The 16,448-nt window shown below is 33.9% G+C and overlaps 1 protein-coding gene across 1 annotated transcript; it reads right to left on the bottom strand.

The window, feature by feature from the left end:
* Positions 1 to 7,900: 7,900 nt before the first annotated feature.
* LOC123705609 (opsin-3-like) lies at positions 7,901 to 15,802 on the bottom strand. The gene is made up of 8 exons (XM_045654480.1): positions 15,665 to 15,802; positions 15,103 to 15,294; positions 13,836 to 14,051; positions 12,161 to 12,291; positions 11,402 to 11,541; positions 10,466 to 10,659; positions 9,502 to 9,603; positions 7,901 to 8,946 (listed from the first exon to the last, which is right to left on the bottom strand). Exons 1-8 carry the CDS (start codon positions 15,715 to 15,717, stop codon positions 8,844 to 8,846), a joined length of 1,131 nt encoding a protein of 376 aa, XP_045510436.1. The 5' UTR covers positions 15,718 to 15,802; the 3' UTR covers positions 7,901 to 8,843.
* Positions 15,803 to 16,448: the final 646 nt, after the last annotated feature.

A 16,448-nucleotide genomic window follows, 5' to 3' on the forward strand; every position in this document is an offset into this window, starting at 1 on the left:
TCTTATAGCAGTATTATTTCCCGTGTGCGAAAGAGATGGCATTACACGACCCATATAGCGCTGTTATACTTTCAAACTCAAACTCAAACTCAAACATTTATTTATTCAATTAGACTTCTTCTAGAAGCACTTTTGAAACGTCATTAGGTACATATTTTAAACATTTACCACCGATTCGGAAAGCAGTATCTACGGAGAAGAACCGGCAAGAAACTCCATAGTTGCTCTTTTTAATCATGTCAGTTTTACAATATAATTTTACAAAATACATATGTAACATCATATATTATAGTAATATGCCAAAGAACTGTCTTGTCTTTCACACTGGATATAATACCTACTGCTTTAGGACGGGGTCAGATAGTCGGATCTTATCTTTGCAATGAAGAATTGTCTCCTTTCAGCACATATATTAAGTAACATATGGGTATAAACCTTGACCGCCGACCGCATACTAAAACGTTGTCTTGTATATAGAGCTATCTAGTTGCTATAGTCCTCGATGGTTTTAGTCTATAATTTTTTAAAGTTTAGACAAAGCGGATGAAGCTAGTATAAGATTTAAGAGCTTATTTATAGAGTTCTAAGTATGCATTTTATTACAAATATAGCCAAAAATGATCATTTTCGAAGCTCCTAAAAGGAACGTCCTTCTAAAAAACGTTATAACTATTTCAAATAACTACCCAATAAACTGTTACACTACGTTACATATCAACGCTTTCATCCAAATACAAAAACCCAAACCACATCCAAAACCCATCTATAATATTAAAATGACACATATCAATCTGGTTTGATGAAAAATCGCAGCGAGGAAATCACAAAGAGCACAATACAGAGTTATTCGTTCAATAACAATGCAATTTGAGTTTTAGCAAACATGTCGAGGATAGGGTTGACGTAGAACCAGGCTAAGGCCACATATAATTACCCCATACACGAACATACGATTAGACTACAATCATTTTAATATTAATATTTTCATATTTGCTACATTTTTAAAGCCCTGAGGGCGTTTAAAACATTTATCGTAATTAATTATAAATTTTTAATGGATTGTTTAGAATATCAAAGTTTTTAATTACTATAATTGGGTATAACAAATATCAGTTTGACCTACTTCCGATAGGTAGTGGGGTTTACAAGTGACATTTTTATTGGCTGGTATTAAAACTCAAATTCTCATAAACTTTACTTTGGAAAAAAGTTATGTCAAGTACCTGCTCAAACTTGACAGAGTTATTTTTACTCAATAGATATAAGCTTCTTGTTTTTACTAGACAATATAAATCTCAATTTTATTGTAAGTCCTTGAAAACGGCACGTATTTGATATTAAATCAAATAAGGAATATCCTGTAAGCTTTTCTGTTACCAAAACTTTACCTACGGGCTACATCTAAAGACAACTAAAAACTGTTATTTCTAAAACTCATATAATATAGTTAAAAATAATGTATTATGACGATCTATCCTTTTCGTATGAAATCATCATATACAATACCCAATATTTTTACCATATAGGTAGTAAAGGCTAACTTCAGAATGCTGCGGAGAACGTATAATCCGCAAAACTACGTAGAATACTTATTCCTGTGGTCCCTTAGGATGAAAGAGAATCTTTGTGAACACTAAAATGATCGATCTTACAAGTAATATTGACTAAATCATTTACTCGCCCCTAAGGAAATTTATCTATGAAAATGTGAAATACAATATGTCCCAAATACCAATAGATATGACTTACCTACGTAATATTATTACATTCTATCATACAAGTATATATCAAAATACTAAATAATTCACCGTCACAGGGAGGTAATGCAAATACAAAACAAATGTTCAGTTAATTTTCAGTAATAATTTGCTGCAAAAAAATTAATTACGTAGCGTATACCCTTGACACTGAAAGCTTATAAAACAGCAATAAAATTACGAATAAAACTCGGTTACTCTCGAAATTATTCCGCTGGCAAACATTTAACAAAACTTGATTTAACTACCTAGCTCTCCTACTTTTAAGCATTCGAGCTACAAATTCAATTATTGTGTTCAATTAATACTATACCAAGGACGACGCTAGTAGCGCCATCTTTGTAAATCTATTAGTACTACGTCACATATTGCCAACATACTTTTTTAATAAGTATAATAAATTAAATTTACTTTCTCTGCATAGATGGCGCGGTTAACAAAATATAGAGCGCTGTGGAATAAGCAATCAAACCTCAGCTTAGGTGTTAGAACCTCAGTCACAGAATACAATATAGGTAATAGTAGCTAAACGCTACCTCAGTCACACAGTATCTCTTATCTACCGAACTATCATCACGATCATTAAATAATCATAAACACAAGACTAGGACAGTATTTGGACAGTCAAAGACACGGCACTGAGACTAGACGCTCTATCTAGTCAGCTTAATGCTCTTCGTATTGAATGTAGAACGAACCCGGTACAAATCTATAATGCTATTAATATTAACCAACTTTCCCAAAAGACGCATTGTACATTTCAAGAGCCGCTTTAACTATTATCACTGTCAAAGTGTATTCAAACTTTTCATCTAAAATAATAAACGCATCATACAGAACTAGAGAGTCAGAGAGGGAACTTCTATTTTCTTGTAGGCTGTCATCTTGTTACGGGGCAGATGTAACACCCATTGAGGCTTATTCAATATTCATGTTTATGAATTTCTATAACAATTAAATTACGATTTACATTGTCTTTAAAACTGTAGGTCTCCATCAAAATATCTAATGTGTAAAGTTAATTAATAATCCCATTAATCCTAAAGGACACTTTAATAATGCAAAAATTTCGATAAATCAATTTACCGTTGTAACTATAAAGAGTAACAACCAAGCGCTCAAACCAATCTTCTAGTAAAATAAACCAACATACTACATTAAATTTGCAAGTTCCCTAAAATATCTTCTCACTGGACACAATTTTATTCCCAAAAGCAGTTTTAATAAGTTCCTGTATATTGAAGTGAAACTTCTTTATGTTGGAAAAAAATTTAGTGTAACATTTTTTCGTTACGCGTGACATTTTTTCGTTACGCGCCATCTTTTTCTTATCCCTACCACGCGTGATTCAACATATTTCTGTAAAGTTGCATATAGTAAATTATTTTTTGAAAAATAAGGTCATAACGAAGTTTCAAGTGTAACCCCGATTAAAATAATAATTAAGTATGTTAAGGTTTTCAGATGAAACAGTAAATGGCCGTTAATAGCATTTCAACGTCTGAAACAGAAGGTAAGTCTTCTATGAATTGTTCCTTTACTGAGATTATGAAATTCATAGTACTAGAGAATACCCTGTATTTTAGTTACACAGAAAGGCTCAAAGTAGCCACTATAAGTAGAACTCTCTGTTATAGAGCATTAAATGCGTGGTAGAGTTCTATAATATTTGGTCTTGTTAAACTGTTTGATATCAGCACAAGATGCTTGATACAAGATGGTTAATTATGAAATCCTTTTCTAAGTTGCACAAATATTTTCAGAATAAATGCATAATTTTTTTTTTATAAAGATAAATATTTTCTTAAAAACCATAACACGGACTGCCTCTTTTGGTCAATAAGGGTATCTAGGTGTAAGCACCAGATTCGATTCCCGGTAGGGAAAACTAAATATAATTATCAACTGGTAGGACACAGAAGACATGAAATTGCCGATAAATTAAATCGGCCAACTTTTGTATATTGCATTTGTCCCATACCCCACACTACAAGTGTTGTTCATTAAGACATTAATTGAATTACAATAATCAAGGAACTACGGTACTACAGGCGACTTTTTCAGAATAACTGCCAACCATTACCTACTCTCGGAGAGAATTTTAAACAATACAATTAATTAAATCCAACCGTATAAATTCATCAATCCATAAATCCTTTACTTCGTTTTTAATTGCTGTATCCAAATCCATGGAATTTGAAATGCAGATAAATCGAACTCTGGCAAAGGACGAGATAGATTTTTGGCAACGTTGAAAATAATAATAGTCAGTGAACGAAATTAACTATTTCACAAATAAATATAAATTTGTTAGGTCAACACCATTTCATTTGGTAATTTAAAAACTGTTTTTGATTTGTAAAATATTTGCCTATACTATCATATTACGATAGAGTCATTAAAATTAAAATTAACGGCCGATACTATTAATAAATACCCATCCCAAAATAAACTTTAAAATATTGTGACTCGTCGGAAATGAGCATAAATACACTCTACCTGCTACCATAAGCACTAGAAAGAGCTCCTTAAATTGTAATTTATGAATAATAAGCGTGTTTTAACATTAACCTGAGAGTGTTTAAACTCCGTTACGAACTACTTCATAAGTGTCATCCCATAGTCATAACAAAAACACGAATGTAAACATCGAAAATAACTTCTAACCGAGCGATAAAATATCACTTCAGACGCTCGCAGCGGGTCGTAAACGATTTAATGTCATCCAAATATGAAAACGCTTACCAGCTAGGTGTCACTTCGCTGGTGTTCTCCCAGGGAGGTTTCGACTGCTTTTGGAATCCTGCGCCGCCGCCCGCGAACATCACACATACACACACACGTGAACTATTGTTTACGTCGCGATATTAGAAAATAATTTGTGTAAAAGTGGTGCGTTCCCGAATTCACATACCGCGTGTCTGCGATCTGCCGCTTGTGCTATTTTTGCCACATACAGTTTAACACATTTGCGTAATCTTGCTTTGTCTTTACGCGCGGTTAATTGCTATAACGTGCACAGGTATGCTTCCATTGAAAAGGATTTTTTTTTTATAGATCACACTGTCCAATGTCTGTACTAAATAACGACTACGACGGCTCGAGTGTTAAGGTTGCGAATCGGCTTAATCAATATAACATGATCCAATTATCCAGGTAACCGACATGTTAGGGATTTTGAAAGCAATATTCACGTATCTTTTATTTATATTTTATTTTTACAACGAAGTAACTATTTAAAATTTCCAAGTTATATCTGCGATATTGTACAATTTTTTACAATAATTTTAAGTTACTGATGGTACAAAACCATATTGAAATTGACTGGAAAAATGTGGTTAAGGTATATACCATCTAACTGGGCATTTTCACAAAAATGTATACCCCCTGATTTTCACCTGTCCCTCGAATTCATTAAATTCTATATAATGAAGTAGTTGCCAGAATTATTTATATATGCTATCAAAGTGAAGAAACGTATACAATATTTTGTTTTTTTAACAAAAACTATGACATAATCTAAAATAAAGTTAAGTTAATTATAAATAACCATTGAAAAATGTGTAATTTTACGCTGTCCCCTGCTTACTCTTACGCGTTTATTAAATCATTTCTTAACTTTTTTGTTAGAAAGGTACCATCTTTTAAGGTTTTATTTGGTCCAGGATAATCAGTTACTGTGATAATAGTTAAAATATAATAACCTTATATAACAAAAATAAAATATAAAAAAATAAAAAAGAAAATCAAAAAAATTGTCCTTCCCGGAACGTTCAGTTTTGTCACCGATTTTCTAAAAAAGAAATTACTGTGGTTCAAATAGTTTTGCATTACTGTCAACACCATAGCTACTGCTATGCAACTTATCAGGTTAGAAGCCTTCAGGGTCCAAAAACTGCTTAGAAGGAGTGCACGCGTGTTTGCAAGCCGCAGGGACCAAATTCTTCATTCAGGTATGTGACCATATTTTGGCTTATTTCTATCTATTTATCTTGTAGTATTTAGTTAATTTTGTTTTAAATGTTTTTATATGTAAGTTGATCAAAAGTTTTGATGAATATAAGTGTTGTGGTTATATTTTAAACCGTTTTTATTACGAGAGGATTATCAAATGTGACTTCCGCTGTGTGACTATTTGAGCGGTCACATATACGCTGAACGAAAAGTCACAACATGCCTGAACACATAAAGCAATGTTTACATGGCGATTTTCTTGAGTTATAAAAATATTTTTCTAAGACATTTTTGACTGAGTTCCAAAAGTAGATTTCAAAAATAAAAATAATTTCCCCATACAGATCGCAACAGCTGATTGATCATTTTGCATGAGGAAGTAAATTTTTTTTTAGAGGAAAAAAAGAAGCAGTATGCATAAAAAGAAACAAAATAATCCAGCAGAACTAAGAATCTAGACAATGTGCCTTGTTTAACTACGAAAGGTAATAATGAAACAAAAATCTTAATTTTTTTACGATATTTTTCATTGGTTTTTTTTTTATTTACAGATTAACCTTCGTGTTTGCAGCGTCCACTGAAACAAGATTTTTTATCCAATATGGTGATTGAGATTATTTATTTAAGGTTAATAATAAACGAATCACGAAGACTGATTATCGACTGATTAATTTGATTAGTGCCAATATAAAACATAAAAAAGACTTCTTATTCTTGAATCTTGATAGTAATTAACCCTTTAGATAAATAATAATAATGTGATGGCTTAGTCCGAACTGATTGTGATAATTTAGGTTGAAGTTAAGTTAAGTTTATAATTAGGTATATTTATTATGTGCCTGCGTACTTTTTTTTCGCCATGTAAACGCACCCTTTCCCTTTTTAGGTATTCGGTTGTGTGACTGTCCCTATAATACGGAGCTGAATTTTTTAAATATTTCAGTAGATTTTACATTTAATGCCCTTCAAATCAGTCCCTTTAATGGAGAATAATACATAAGTGTTATATTTGTTGCCTTTTCTCTAAAAAAGTATCTAACATTTTAAATGTAAAGATAATAATGACAGTTAAAGTACCAGAGTCACAATACTGAATGTACTATTATTTTTTTTAATTAGCTTAGATCCAAAAGTTGGGGATAGTGAGTGTTTAAAATATACAAAATAACGATTTTAAGTTAATAAATAAACAATATCTAAAAATTCTTATATTTTGCACTGTTTTTCCAGCTACTGAATATAGTCACAAAACTGATATAAAATTGCGAGTCTTTCCATTGTGTCCTATTATTTTTACAGATTTCTCATTTTAAACCCATTGTATTATATTTTTTCTTGAAGTATATTGAATTTCCGTTTTAAAGAGACCAAAAAAAGTTTAAAATATAATACTTTATTAAAAAATGTATTTTTCAAGCAGGGGGTACATTTTTGTGAAAATGCCCAACTAGTCTTTGGTGTCGACTTATTAATGATATTTAGTAAGGAATATGCTATTATTCCATACGTATATACCTCAAATAAAAGCCCCAAGGATTCCGAAGAAAAAATACAATAGTGTATTCTAAACTTAATTCTAAAAAAGTTTTATTTGTTAACTGTCGAGTGACAGTCGCAAGATTGCGTGGCACTTTAATTCAGCGCTACGCGTCTACAAGTATTACGTGCCGCGCTTGTCTTTTCACTCGCTACGTTTACTTTTCAGTCACTTATATTATAAGTTCCTATCATTCAAAAAAGCAATATAGTTTGAATTACATATTACTGACTAATCAATTAAACCTAATCAATTATACATACTAAAACCTTCCTCTTTAATCACTCTATCTATAAAAAAACGCATCAAAATCCGTTGCGTAGTTTTAAAGATAGCATATACATTTATACAAAGGGACATAGGGACAGAGAAAGCGACTTTTTTATACTATGTAGTGATTATTTATATTTCTGATCTATTTTCATTCGATTTAATTTTCGTAATTATCCAGTTTTGACATCTTCACTCTACCAATACTACGTTCGTCGGTCATTATTATACCTAATTTTGGAATCTATATTTAGTCGCCTGTGACAGCTCTTTGCACTGATGAGAATTCCTGTGCAATGTTAGGTGCATTCGGTATAAATAAATAAATATATAAGTGATATAATAAGTATAATAAGTATAAATAAATAATAAAACAACGGAATATTTTTATAATTTTCATTTTATTACATGTGCATCGTAAAAATTCGCCAAGTCGTCGGTATCGTCAATTTTTTTTCCGATACTTCATCGTTATCTTTTACAATACCCTTCGTATACAAATACACTGTATATTATGAATGCACAGCATTTACGTTTATACAAGTCCAAATGACACAAGACTGAAATGATACAACGGTTTCACAGAACAGTATCGGTTTTTATGTTTTACTATAGCAACAAAATAATACAACATATACCGTAATCGAGGTAATATATGTACATTTAGTTTAAAATATTTGTCGCATTATACAGAATGACGTCATCACCCTCTGATATCAACGCGATCAGAAAGAAAAACCAATTACTCAAGTTTATAAACGTAATGAGCGATTGCTTATTCCATTCGCTATACCATGTTAAAGCAGTATTATTTCCAGTGTGGGAAAAGGACAGCGCTTTTTATTTTTAGCTATCCCTTTCACACTCTAGACAATAACGACATCATGTCTTAAAGCAGTACTAGGTATGCCTAGCGCGGGAAAGGAAAGCACTCTTATGTCCATCCCTTTTACAAACCGGATATAATATTGCTATATCATAGTACCTATTACTAACGCGCTCCCTTTCTCACACCAGATATAAAACTGTTTTAATATCATAGTACGTTTTACCAACGCAGGAAAAGGACAGCACTCTTATGTCTCTCCCTTTCCCACACAGGGGATAATACCATATCATAAAATCATACTACGGGTATCATGCTAAGGCTTATTTATATCATGATAAAGCAGTATTATATGGGGAAAAGGACAGCGCTATATATCCATCCCATTCCCACACTGGAAATAAAACTGCTATATCATGGTATCATTATTTTACAGTATATCGTGTTGATACAGAGGGTAGTCCATGATCAAGCAAGGGTCAGTGTGATGGAGTAACTTCTAAGCCTCAGCGGGTGTGGTCGCTGTGCTCGCGTTAGTGGACTGCGCGTCCGGGTCGGGTTCCCGGACACCCATCCAGGGGACACGCTTCTCTAACTCAACCCTGGGAAAATTGATCAATTAATTAATTAGATTAATTAATACGCTTATTGTCACATACTTTAGTATCGTTTACATGTTTTTTTTTTTTTTTCATTTACATAATTTGTTACCAGGCCTTTTTGAAGTTTAAAACAAGAAAGAATTAAAATAGTTTCATGAGATGTTTAGTACTTAATGAAGAATATATTTCAGATTGGACCAGAACTGGCCAGAACTAGTTAATTTATTACTAATTAATTAATTATTAATCAAGAAACGAATGGAGTATGTAATCCAGAAATGATCAGAACTAGTTTTCAAACTCAAATTCAACAATTTTTTATTCATGCAAACTTTTAAGAATGCTTAGCGATTTTTACAAAACTTTACTTTAAGTACCTACTTTACTTTTTTTTATCAATTGGGAAGATCACAATAATTGGCATTTGGCATATGGCTCGATAGGTATACTTTTCTATGTTGTATCAGCAGTTCAAAATGTTAAACAGTCATGTTTTGTCTGTATAATACCCTAATTTGTTATTTATTATAAATTAAAAAAATCTCATAGTTTTACCTAAATCTTGGGTGATTGATAGCATAGACCCATGGATCAATACATGATACAGATTTGCAGAACACCGCTGGAATCATCGTCACTACAGGCGTTAATAAGGCTCTGAAATAAACCATTTATACATACTGTTAATCATATTATAGTTTAAAAAACCAGCCAAGTGCGAGTCGGACTCGCGCATGAAGGGTTCTGTACTATAGGAACCTCATTAATAATTTTATATTTAGTATTTGTTATTATAGTTACAATGGAAATAAATCATGTATGAAAATTACAGCTTTCTAGCTTTCACGGTTTATGAGATACAGCCCGGAGATAGACAGACAGACAGACAACAAAGTCTCAGTAATAAGGTCCCGTTTTACCCTTTCGGTACGGAACCCTAAAAGACTTTAAAGAAAAAATAAACACTCCTAAAGTCGTGAAATTATTGTATTGTCGCCAATCATTGATAAGTGCACAAAGTTTGAATCGAAAAGGGGTTCAAAGTTGAATCTAAAAGAGTCTATTACATACAAACATACAGATGAAGCGTAGCATATTCGTTAAAAAGTACTGTTACAATATTGTTTTGAGCCTAACCTGTAAAAACTAGTAAAATGTCATGAACTGGTATGGCAATATGACTGACCTACTTGCAAAACAGATCGATCAGTGAAACAGATGTTAAGTGAATTTGCTTCCTACCTAACTACAAAATAACATACTTACTTCATCAACTACTAGCTTTCCGTCCGCGGTTTACCCGCGTTTTCAAAGAAAAACTGACATAGTTCCCGTTCCCGTGGGATTTCCGGGATAAAACCTACCCTAACCCTATGTGTCAATCCAAGTTACCCTCTATATGTGTGCTAAATTTAATTGTAATCGGTTCAGTAGTATTTGCTTGAAAGAGTAACAAACACAAACACATACACACACTCATCCTGACAAATTCCTCCTCATCCTCAGGTTATTCAAATACCTGTCTCCAAACGCTCCAATCATGGCGACAATCCCATACGGCGTCCAGGAACAGATGAACAGGAAGAAGATGGTGAAGGCCACCTTCGCGATCCTGATCTCCACGCTCTTGCCGCCATCATCCTTGTTCGAAGCTAATGACTTTACGTTCATCTTCTTGGCTTGCTCTTTTAACATTTTCTCGTGATGGCGGACCTATACAAAATAAATCATCATCATCAGCTCATATACGTTCGGCTTAGGACTCGGGCCTCCTATGAGGGTACAGGCCATGATCCACCAGGCTGGTCAAGTGCGAGTTGGCATATGTCAGACACCGTTCGAGCAATGGTGATGTTATCAACATTCGCAAATATATTGAAAAACCATTTTACTTTCTGCGCGCTTGCCTGGTCTCGAAACCCGGACTTATCGATTTGAACTCCGAGGTCCTCACCACTGAGCTACCAAAGCATGCATACAAAAAATAAATGACCTTGATTATTGTTTGTGCTCTAATCAGTGAAGGAAAACATCGTGAAACCGACGAAGAGACGAAGAATCAAAAGGACGATATGTGACATCTGCCAACTCGCACTTGGCCAGCGTGGTGTATGTATGGCCTGTATGCTCATAGCAGACCCGTGTTATTATTGACCCAAAAGTTTTTGTTCCATTAATTTCGATCCAAAACTAAGCTAAGTACATATTAAAACTAATAGTTTTTGTCTTTAAAGTTTAAATAACTGAAATTTATTAACATCACTACATAGTATAAAACAAAGTCGCTTTTTCTGTCCCTATTATGCTTAAATCTTTAAAACTACGCAACGGATTTTTTAATAGATAGAGTGATTCGAGTGGAAGGTTTTAGTTTGTATAATTTATTAGGTTTAAGACAAAGCGGGCGAAGCCGCGGGTGGTAAGCTAGTGCTAAATATTTTAAGGAAAGTCTTACCGCAATAAATAGTTTAGAATAGAACGTGCAAATGAGGCTCATTGGAATGACGTAACTCCAGACGAAGATGCAAGCGACAAACGTTTTCGTATCCGGGTCCTCGCTTAAGAAGTCAAATGAACACGTTGTTAAGAAGCCCTCTGAAATAATTATTTTATAAATTCAAATAATTATTATAATTATTTGTAAAAAATATGGTTATGGATGTCAATTTTTCGTAGAACAACAGTTGATTGGCAATTATTATCTGGGGGCACGGTAGTGCCCCCGCCAAGACAAGCCAAGCGAACAAACGGGCACTACCTACCTTTTCTCGAAGCTCATTATTTATTAAAATAAATGTCCATAATGACAGAATTAATTATTTAGTTACTCCGATAATAATTTATGCGAATATTATTATAAAGCTTAGGAAATTTTTGGTTGTTTAAACGTGCTAATCTCAGGAACTACTGGATTGATTTGAAAAATTATTTCGGTGCGTAATAGCCCATTTATCGAGGAAGGCTATATATCATCACGCTAAGACCAACAGGAGAGGAGCAATGCGAGTAAAACCGCAGGGCACAGGTATCTAATATTTTGATTCTTATTTATTTATTAAGAGAAACAAATTACAACAATGCAGGAATGCTCTCAAACCGTTATAATCAAAATTTCTTAAATTGACTTTCGTAACACATTGTAAATAAATCACGAAAGATTGTTCTAGAGAAAATTCAATATCTTATACATTAATTGGTACATATTTAGCATTACCAGGCACATATCTGCCCCAAGCCCCGGTCATGGGCACAATGGTGAAGGGAAGCGCGTAGAGCCAAGTGATGGCGATCAGAATGGACGCCTGCACTCGGTTTATCCTCCCGTCTATTGGGCAGGAAATGGTCCTGGGAAAATATCACTTCAGTTTAATTCGACTTTAATTCATATACCTATAGGAATTCTTATTTTGGTGGTCAATGCCAATCGAAGTGGAATTGGACTATAATTTGTATACTTAGTATTTTCTAGGGTTTGATTTTACGCGAGTATTATACATTTAGAAATTAAAGACTTTTTAACGGATTTTAAACGCGATTTAATCATTATATTATTTTCCCGACGTTTCGAACACTTTACAGCGAGCGTGGTCACGGGGAGACTGAGATGTTGTACGTCTTGACGGTCATTCAAAAATTGTTATTTGTAAACTACCTCCACCTATTCCTCCGTAGTTGGTATGTGGAGTATTTTTCCGGATGTTGGCAGTATTGGCTGATCGTGTCTTCTAGTCTTTTGGTACGTTTGACATGGGATTTTAAATTCTTAATAACAGGATCCCAGGTGTTAGAGAGTTTCAAACCATCTTCTCTATTGAAATTTGGATGTTTTTTAATTTCAATAGCCTCGCGCACAAGTCTTGGAAAAAATTTATTTTCTCTGGCAAGGATTTGTGGTTGGTCAAATCTTATGAAGTGGTTGTTGTCCAGTGTGTGTTCACATACCGCAGACTTTTTGTGACGCCGATGCTTGATATCCGCAATGTGCTCCTTCAGTCGGTTAGCAATGCTTCTTTTTGTTTGGCCGATGTATGAGAGACCACAATCACAGTCTAACTTGTACACGCCTGCTTCTTGTAGAGGAATATTACTTTTAATTGGTCTCAAGAATTGGTTTATCTTCTTGTGCGGCTTATATATAGTTTTAATTGAAGCTCGTCTTAGGATTCTTCCAATTCTGTCAGTAACTCCCTTCACATATGGTAGGTAGGCCGGTTGTCTTTCAACTGTGTGTGGCTTCGTTCGACTCCTGTGATGCTGTGGAGGCGCCTGCAGCTTGTTGTTACGTAGTACCCACTTGACATGCTGCAGTTCCCCGCTGAGGTGGGCAGCATCACAGAGGTGGCGGGCTCTCTGAAACAAAGATTTACCGACAGAAGCTAGTTGGCAAGGGTGGTGGTGAGATTCACCATTGAGGTACCTATCAGTATGAGTGGCTTTCCTATACACTGTATGGTTGAGCATGCCATAATATAATGATTAAATCGCGTTTAAAATCCGTTAAAAAGTCTTTAATTTCTAAATTTGTATACTGACATATTTGTAAGTAAGAAAACTTTCTTAAGTTTCCTTACATTATTTCTTTGATTTACACTATACAGAAAAGTTTGAAACAATCTACTTTGCTATTTTACAGTTTAACTCACTTAATAGAGACGATAATTCTTACTTACCAAAACAAACTTTAAATAACGAAACAATCTCCCCAAGGATAGCGAAGTGACAACATTTCACTAATTTTTAGACAACATTTCTACTTTCATTTTTTAAATAATACTTAGGTACTAATAATTACTAATATTAATTTTGATAGTCTACTTTTTACTTTAAGATATCATAGTCCAACAGTTTTTAATAACTTCGTCTTTCAACTTAATAAAAATCCAACTTACTTATATCTATCATAAGCGATCACAGCATTGGTGATAGCTCCTCCAATGCCAGATAAGGACCCGAACACGGAATATATATCACAGCCCAGCCGGTTGCCCAGCATCCTCTGGTAGAAGGAGTTCACGATCAGGTGGGGCATCTCCAGCATCATGGTCAGGTCGAAAATCGCCAGGTTTATAATGAACATGTTGCTGGCTGATCGGAGTGACTTGGATCTGAAAGTTTGAAGATTCCAAAGATACTTGTGGTCTATGTAGAGGGTTTCACATAATGTGCCTGATAAATTTACACCCTTTTTAAATCATTTCACTTCACCTAATATAATGCCGGCTACTCACGTAGATGCCGCAGGGGCAATATTGGTACAATCTTGTTTGTTCGGCAGTCGGAGCAATTTCAAATGTTCTCTAAATTGCCCCTGCTTGCCTATACACATAATAATTATGGAGCTTATTAAGGGTACAATTCTAATATTGCCCCTGCTGCAGGTACGTGAGTATCCGATCTAAGCTAGACACGACAGGAATCCTGTGAACCAATACAAAAAATTCGATATTACTTACAACAAGGTTTCACAGGTTTCCTTTTCCTATCCTATGCCAAACTCTATAATTGGAATATATTTTTCGAGCACTAAAACGTATGGGTACTTAATTAATTATTATAGCATAGACGGGACATGGGTGTGTTCATGTTTCTATGAAGTTTTTATGTTATTGAATAATTCGATTCCTCTCAAATAAAACGTGCCAGTAGAAACTCAATAAATATTTAAATTCTAAACAGTATACTTTTAAACCACTCAAAAGTAATTCAAATAAATGTTGGAAAGTCTTTCAAATTGTAGCATTTTATTTTGCGAACTTTTTAAAAGATTTAATGATGATAAATGAATCACGCGTCAACTTCGAGACGAGATAAAAGGGTGATTTATCAAGTTTTCATACTTTTACGAGTAAATCTCTGAAAGACGCGAGGAAATTGTAAAAATATGTATGTCACTTAGAGCCTTAGCATAGAGCTCTCAAAGGTTTATCCAATTAGCCGGCCATTAATTAAAATGCCGTAGTAGTCCGAATAAAGGCCATTAATTAAATGTAAATGATAAAAAATGTATCAATCTCTTTTCTATACAAGGTATAAGTTCTCTTCGTTATTCCACAGCTTCTTTTAAGCTATTGTCGTTGCTTTTATATTATGTCATTACTAATTATTCATACTATCCCGATTTTTTAAATTACCTACATATTCCCATCAAAAACTCACGTGCCAAATATCCAAATGACAAGTCCGTTGCCAGTAATGGAGAATATTGTGAGTGTAGCGTAGATTAGCGCCAGTAGGTAGTGCGAGGACTTGTCCACAGCTGGGAACTGGCGCCAGTGCTCGTGCACGAGGTCCTGGTGCTCTGGAGGTATGTTCCAGCCCAACATGCCTTCCTGGATCTCAGCGGAGACCCTGGAAAGGTTATGTTAGTCCATGTTTATATAGGATTGGGAGTCGCAATGTTTGATATTAAAATTGAGAATATAGGGAAGTAGTTGGTAAAGTTATAAGGAATTACCTAAACGGTTGAATTTAGCATACTATAATAGCGATAAAGAAGAATAATCTGCAATTAGACAAAAATCAAATTATTTAATTTATGTAAAAAAAGAGGCGATGCATTATAATAAAATTCGCTCTGCGCATAAGCATAAAGAATAACAAAGATATAACCAGAAATTCTTAATAATCTGGAATATTAGCTCAAAAACAAAATCTGCTAAACCATGAACCTTTTAAAAAAACTGCACCGCGAAAAATTACATATTTTCTAAATACTCACATTTTGAACGGATAGGCCAGGGGGCCATGGTCGACCGTGTGGTTGTGTGCCATATTGGTTCTAATTTTATCCACTACCAGATGACGAAGTGAGTAGTCCGACCCCAGTCGCTTCTCACTTGTGATAACGAACCATTTTACACCCCTTTTATACTACCCCTTGCGTGACTGTTAATTCTTTAATTCAATAAAATAGTATAAAACCTGTCGATGTCTAATCAAACGTATGCTAATGGTGTTTGATCTTCGACATTGTAGTTGTTAGCCTTTGAAAAAGTTAAAATAGACCATTGACTAAAGACTGACACATATGGGCTGTTGTAAAATTAAATTTGTAGCAAAAATTGGAATTGTAAGCTTTTATTAGAGCATACATAGATTCTAATGAGAGGTGGATTTCTTCATAGTTACTTTAGACATAGGTAACTATCGCAGAACCAAGAAAATTTTCATGTATAAAATAATGAAGCTACGATGCTTCAAATATTATTACGATAGGTACATATTATTTTTCGTTTACATCGTAGGTGTAAGAGAATTCTGTTGTTCTGAATTGAACTACGAAAATAAATTAGAGCAACTTACAGGTTGAGATATTTATTATAAAAAATTTACAATATTTATAACTAAAGTCTTCATGTTCAGGTATACCAAAAATAATTTAATGTTATTCGTAAAATACGAGGATTAACTGAAGGACTATTTGAAATTCCGCAGTGGTTGTGAGTTTTAAGAAAGCTCTACATAAGGTAAAGCCTAATTTTCAAACATTCTTTGCACTTTAA

The sequence above is a fragment of the Colias croceus genome, chromosome Z (genome assembly GCF_905220415.1).
Source record: "Colias croceus chromosome Z, ilColCroc2.1".
NCBI classification, from domain to species: Eukaryota; Metazoa; Arthropoda; class Insecta; order Lepidoptera; family Pieridae; genus Colias; species Colias croceus.

Excerpts from the sequence above, each read along its gene's own strand:
- LOC123705609 (XM_045654480.1), bottom strand. The coding sequence starts at position 15,717 with ATGGCACACAACCACACGGTCGACCATGGCCCCCTGGCCTATCCGTTC. Across the intron at positions 12,292-13,835 it reads ATCGCTTATGATAGATATAA|GACCATTTCCTGCCCAATAG; the intron begins GTAAGTTGGATT and ends ATATTTTCCCAG. Across the intron at positions 10,660-11,401 it reads ATTCTAAACTATTTATTGCG|GTCCGCCATCACGAGAAAAT; the intron begins GTAAGACTTTCC and ends TATTTTGTATAG.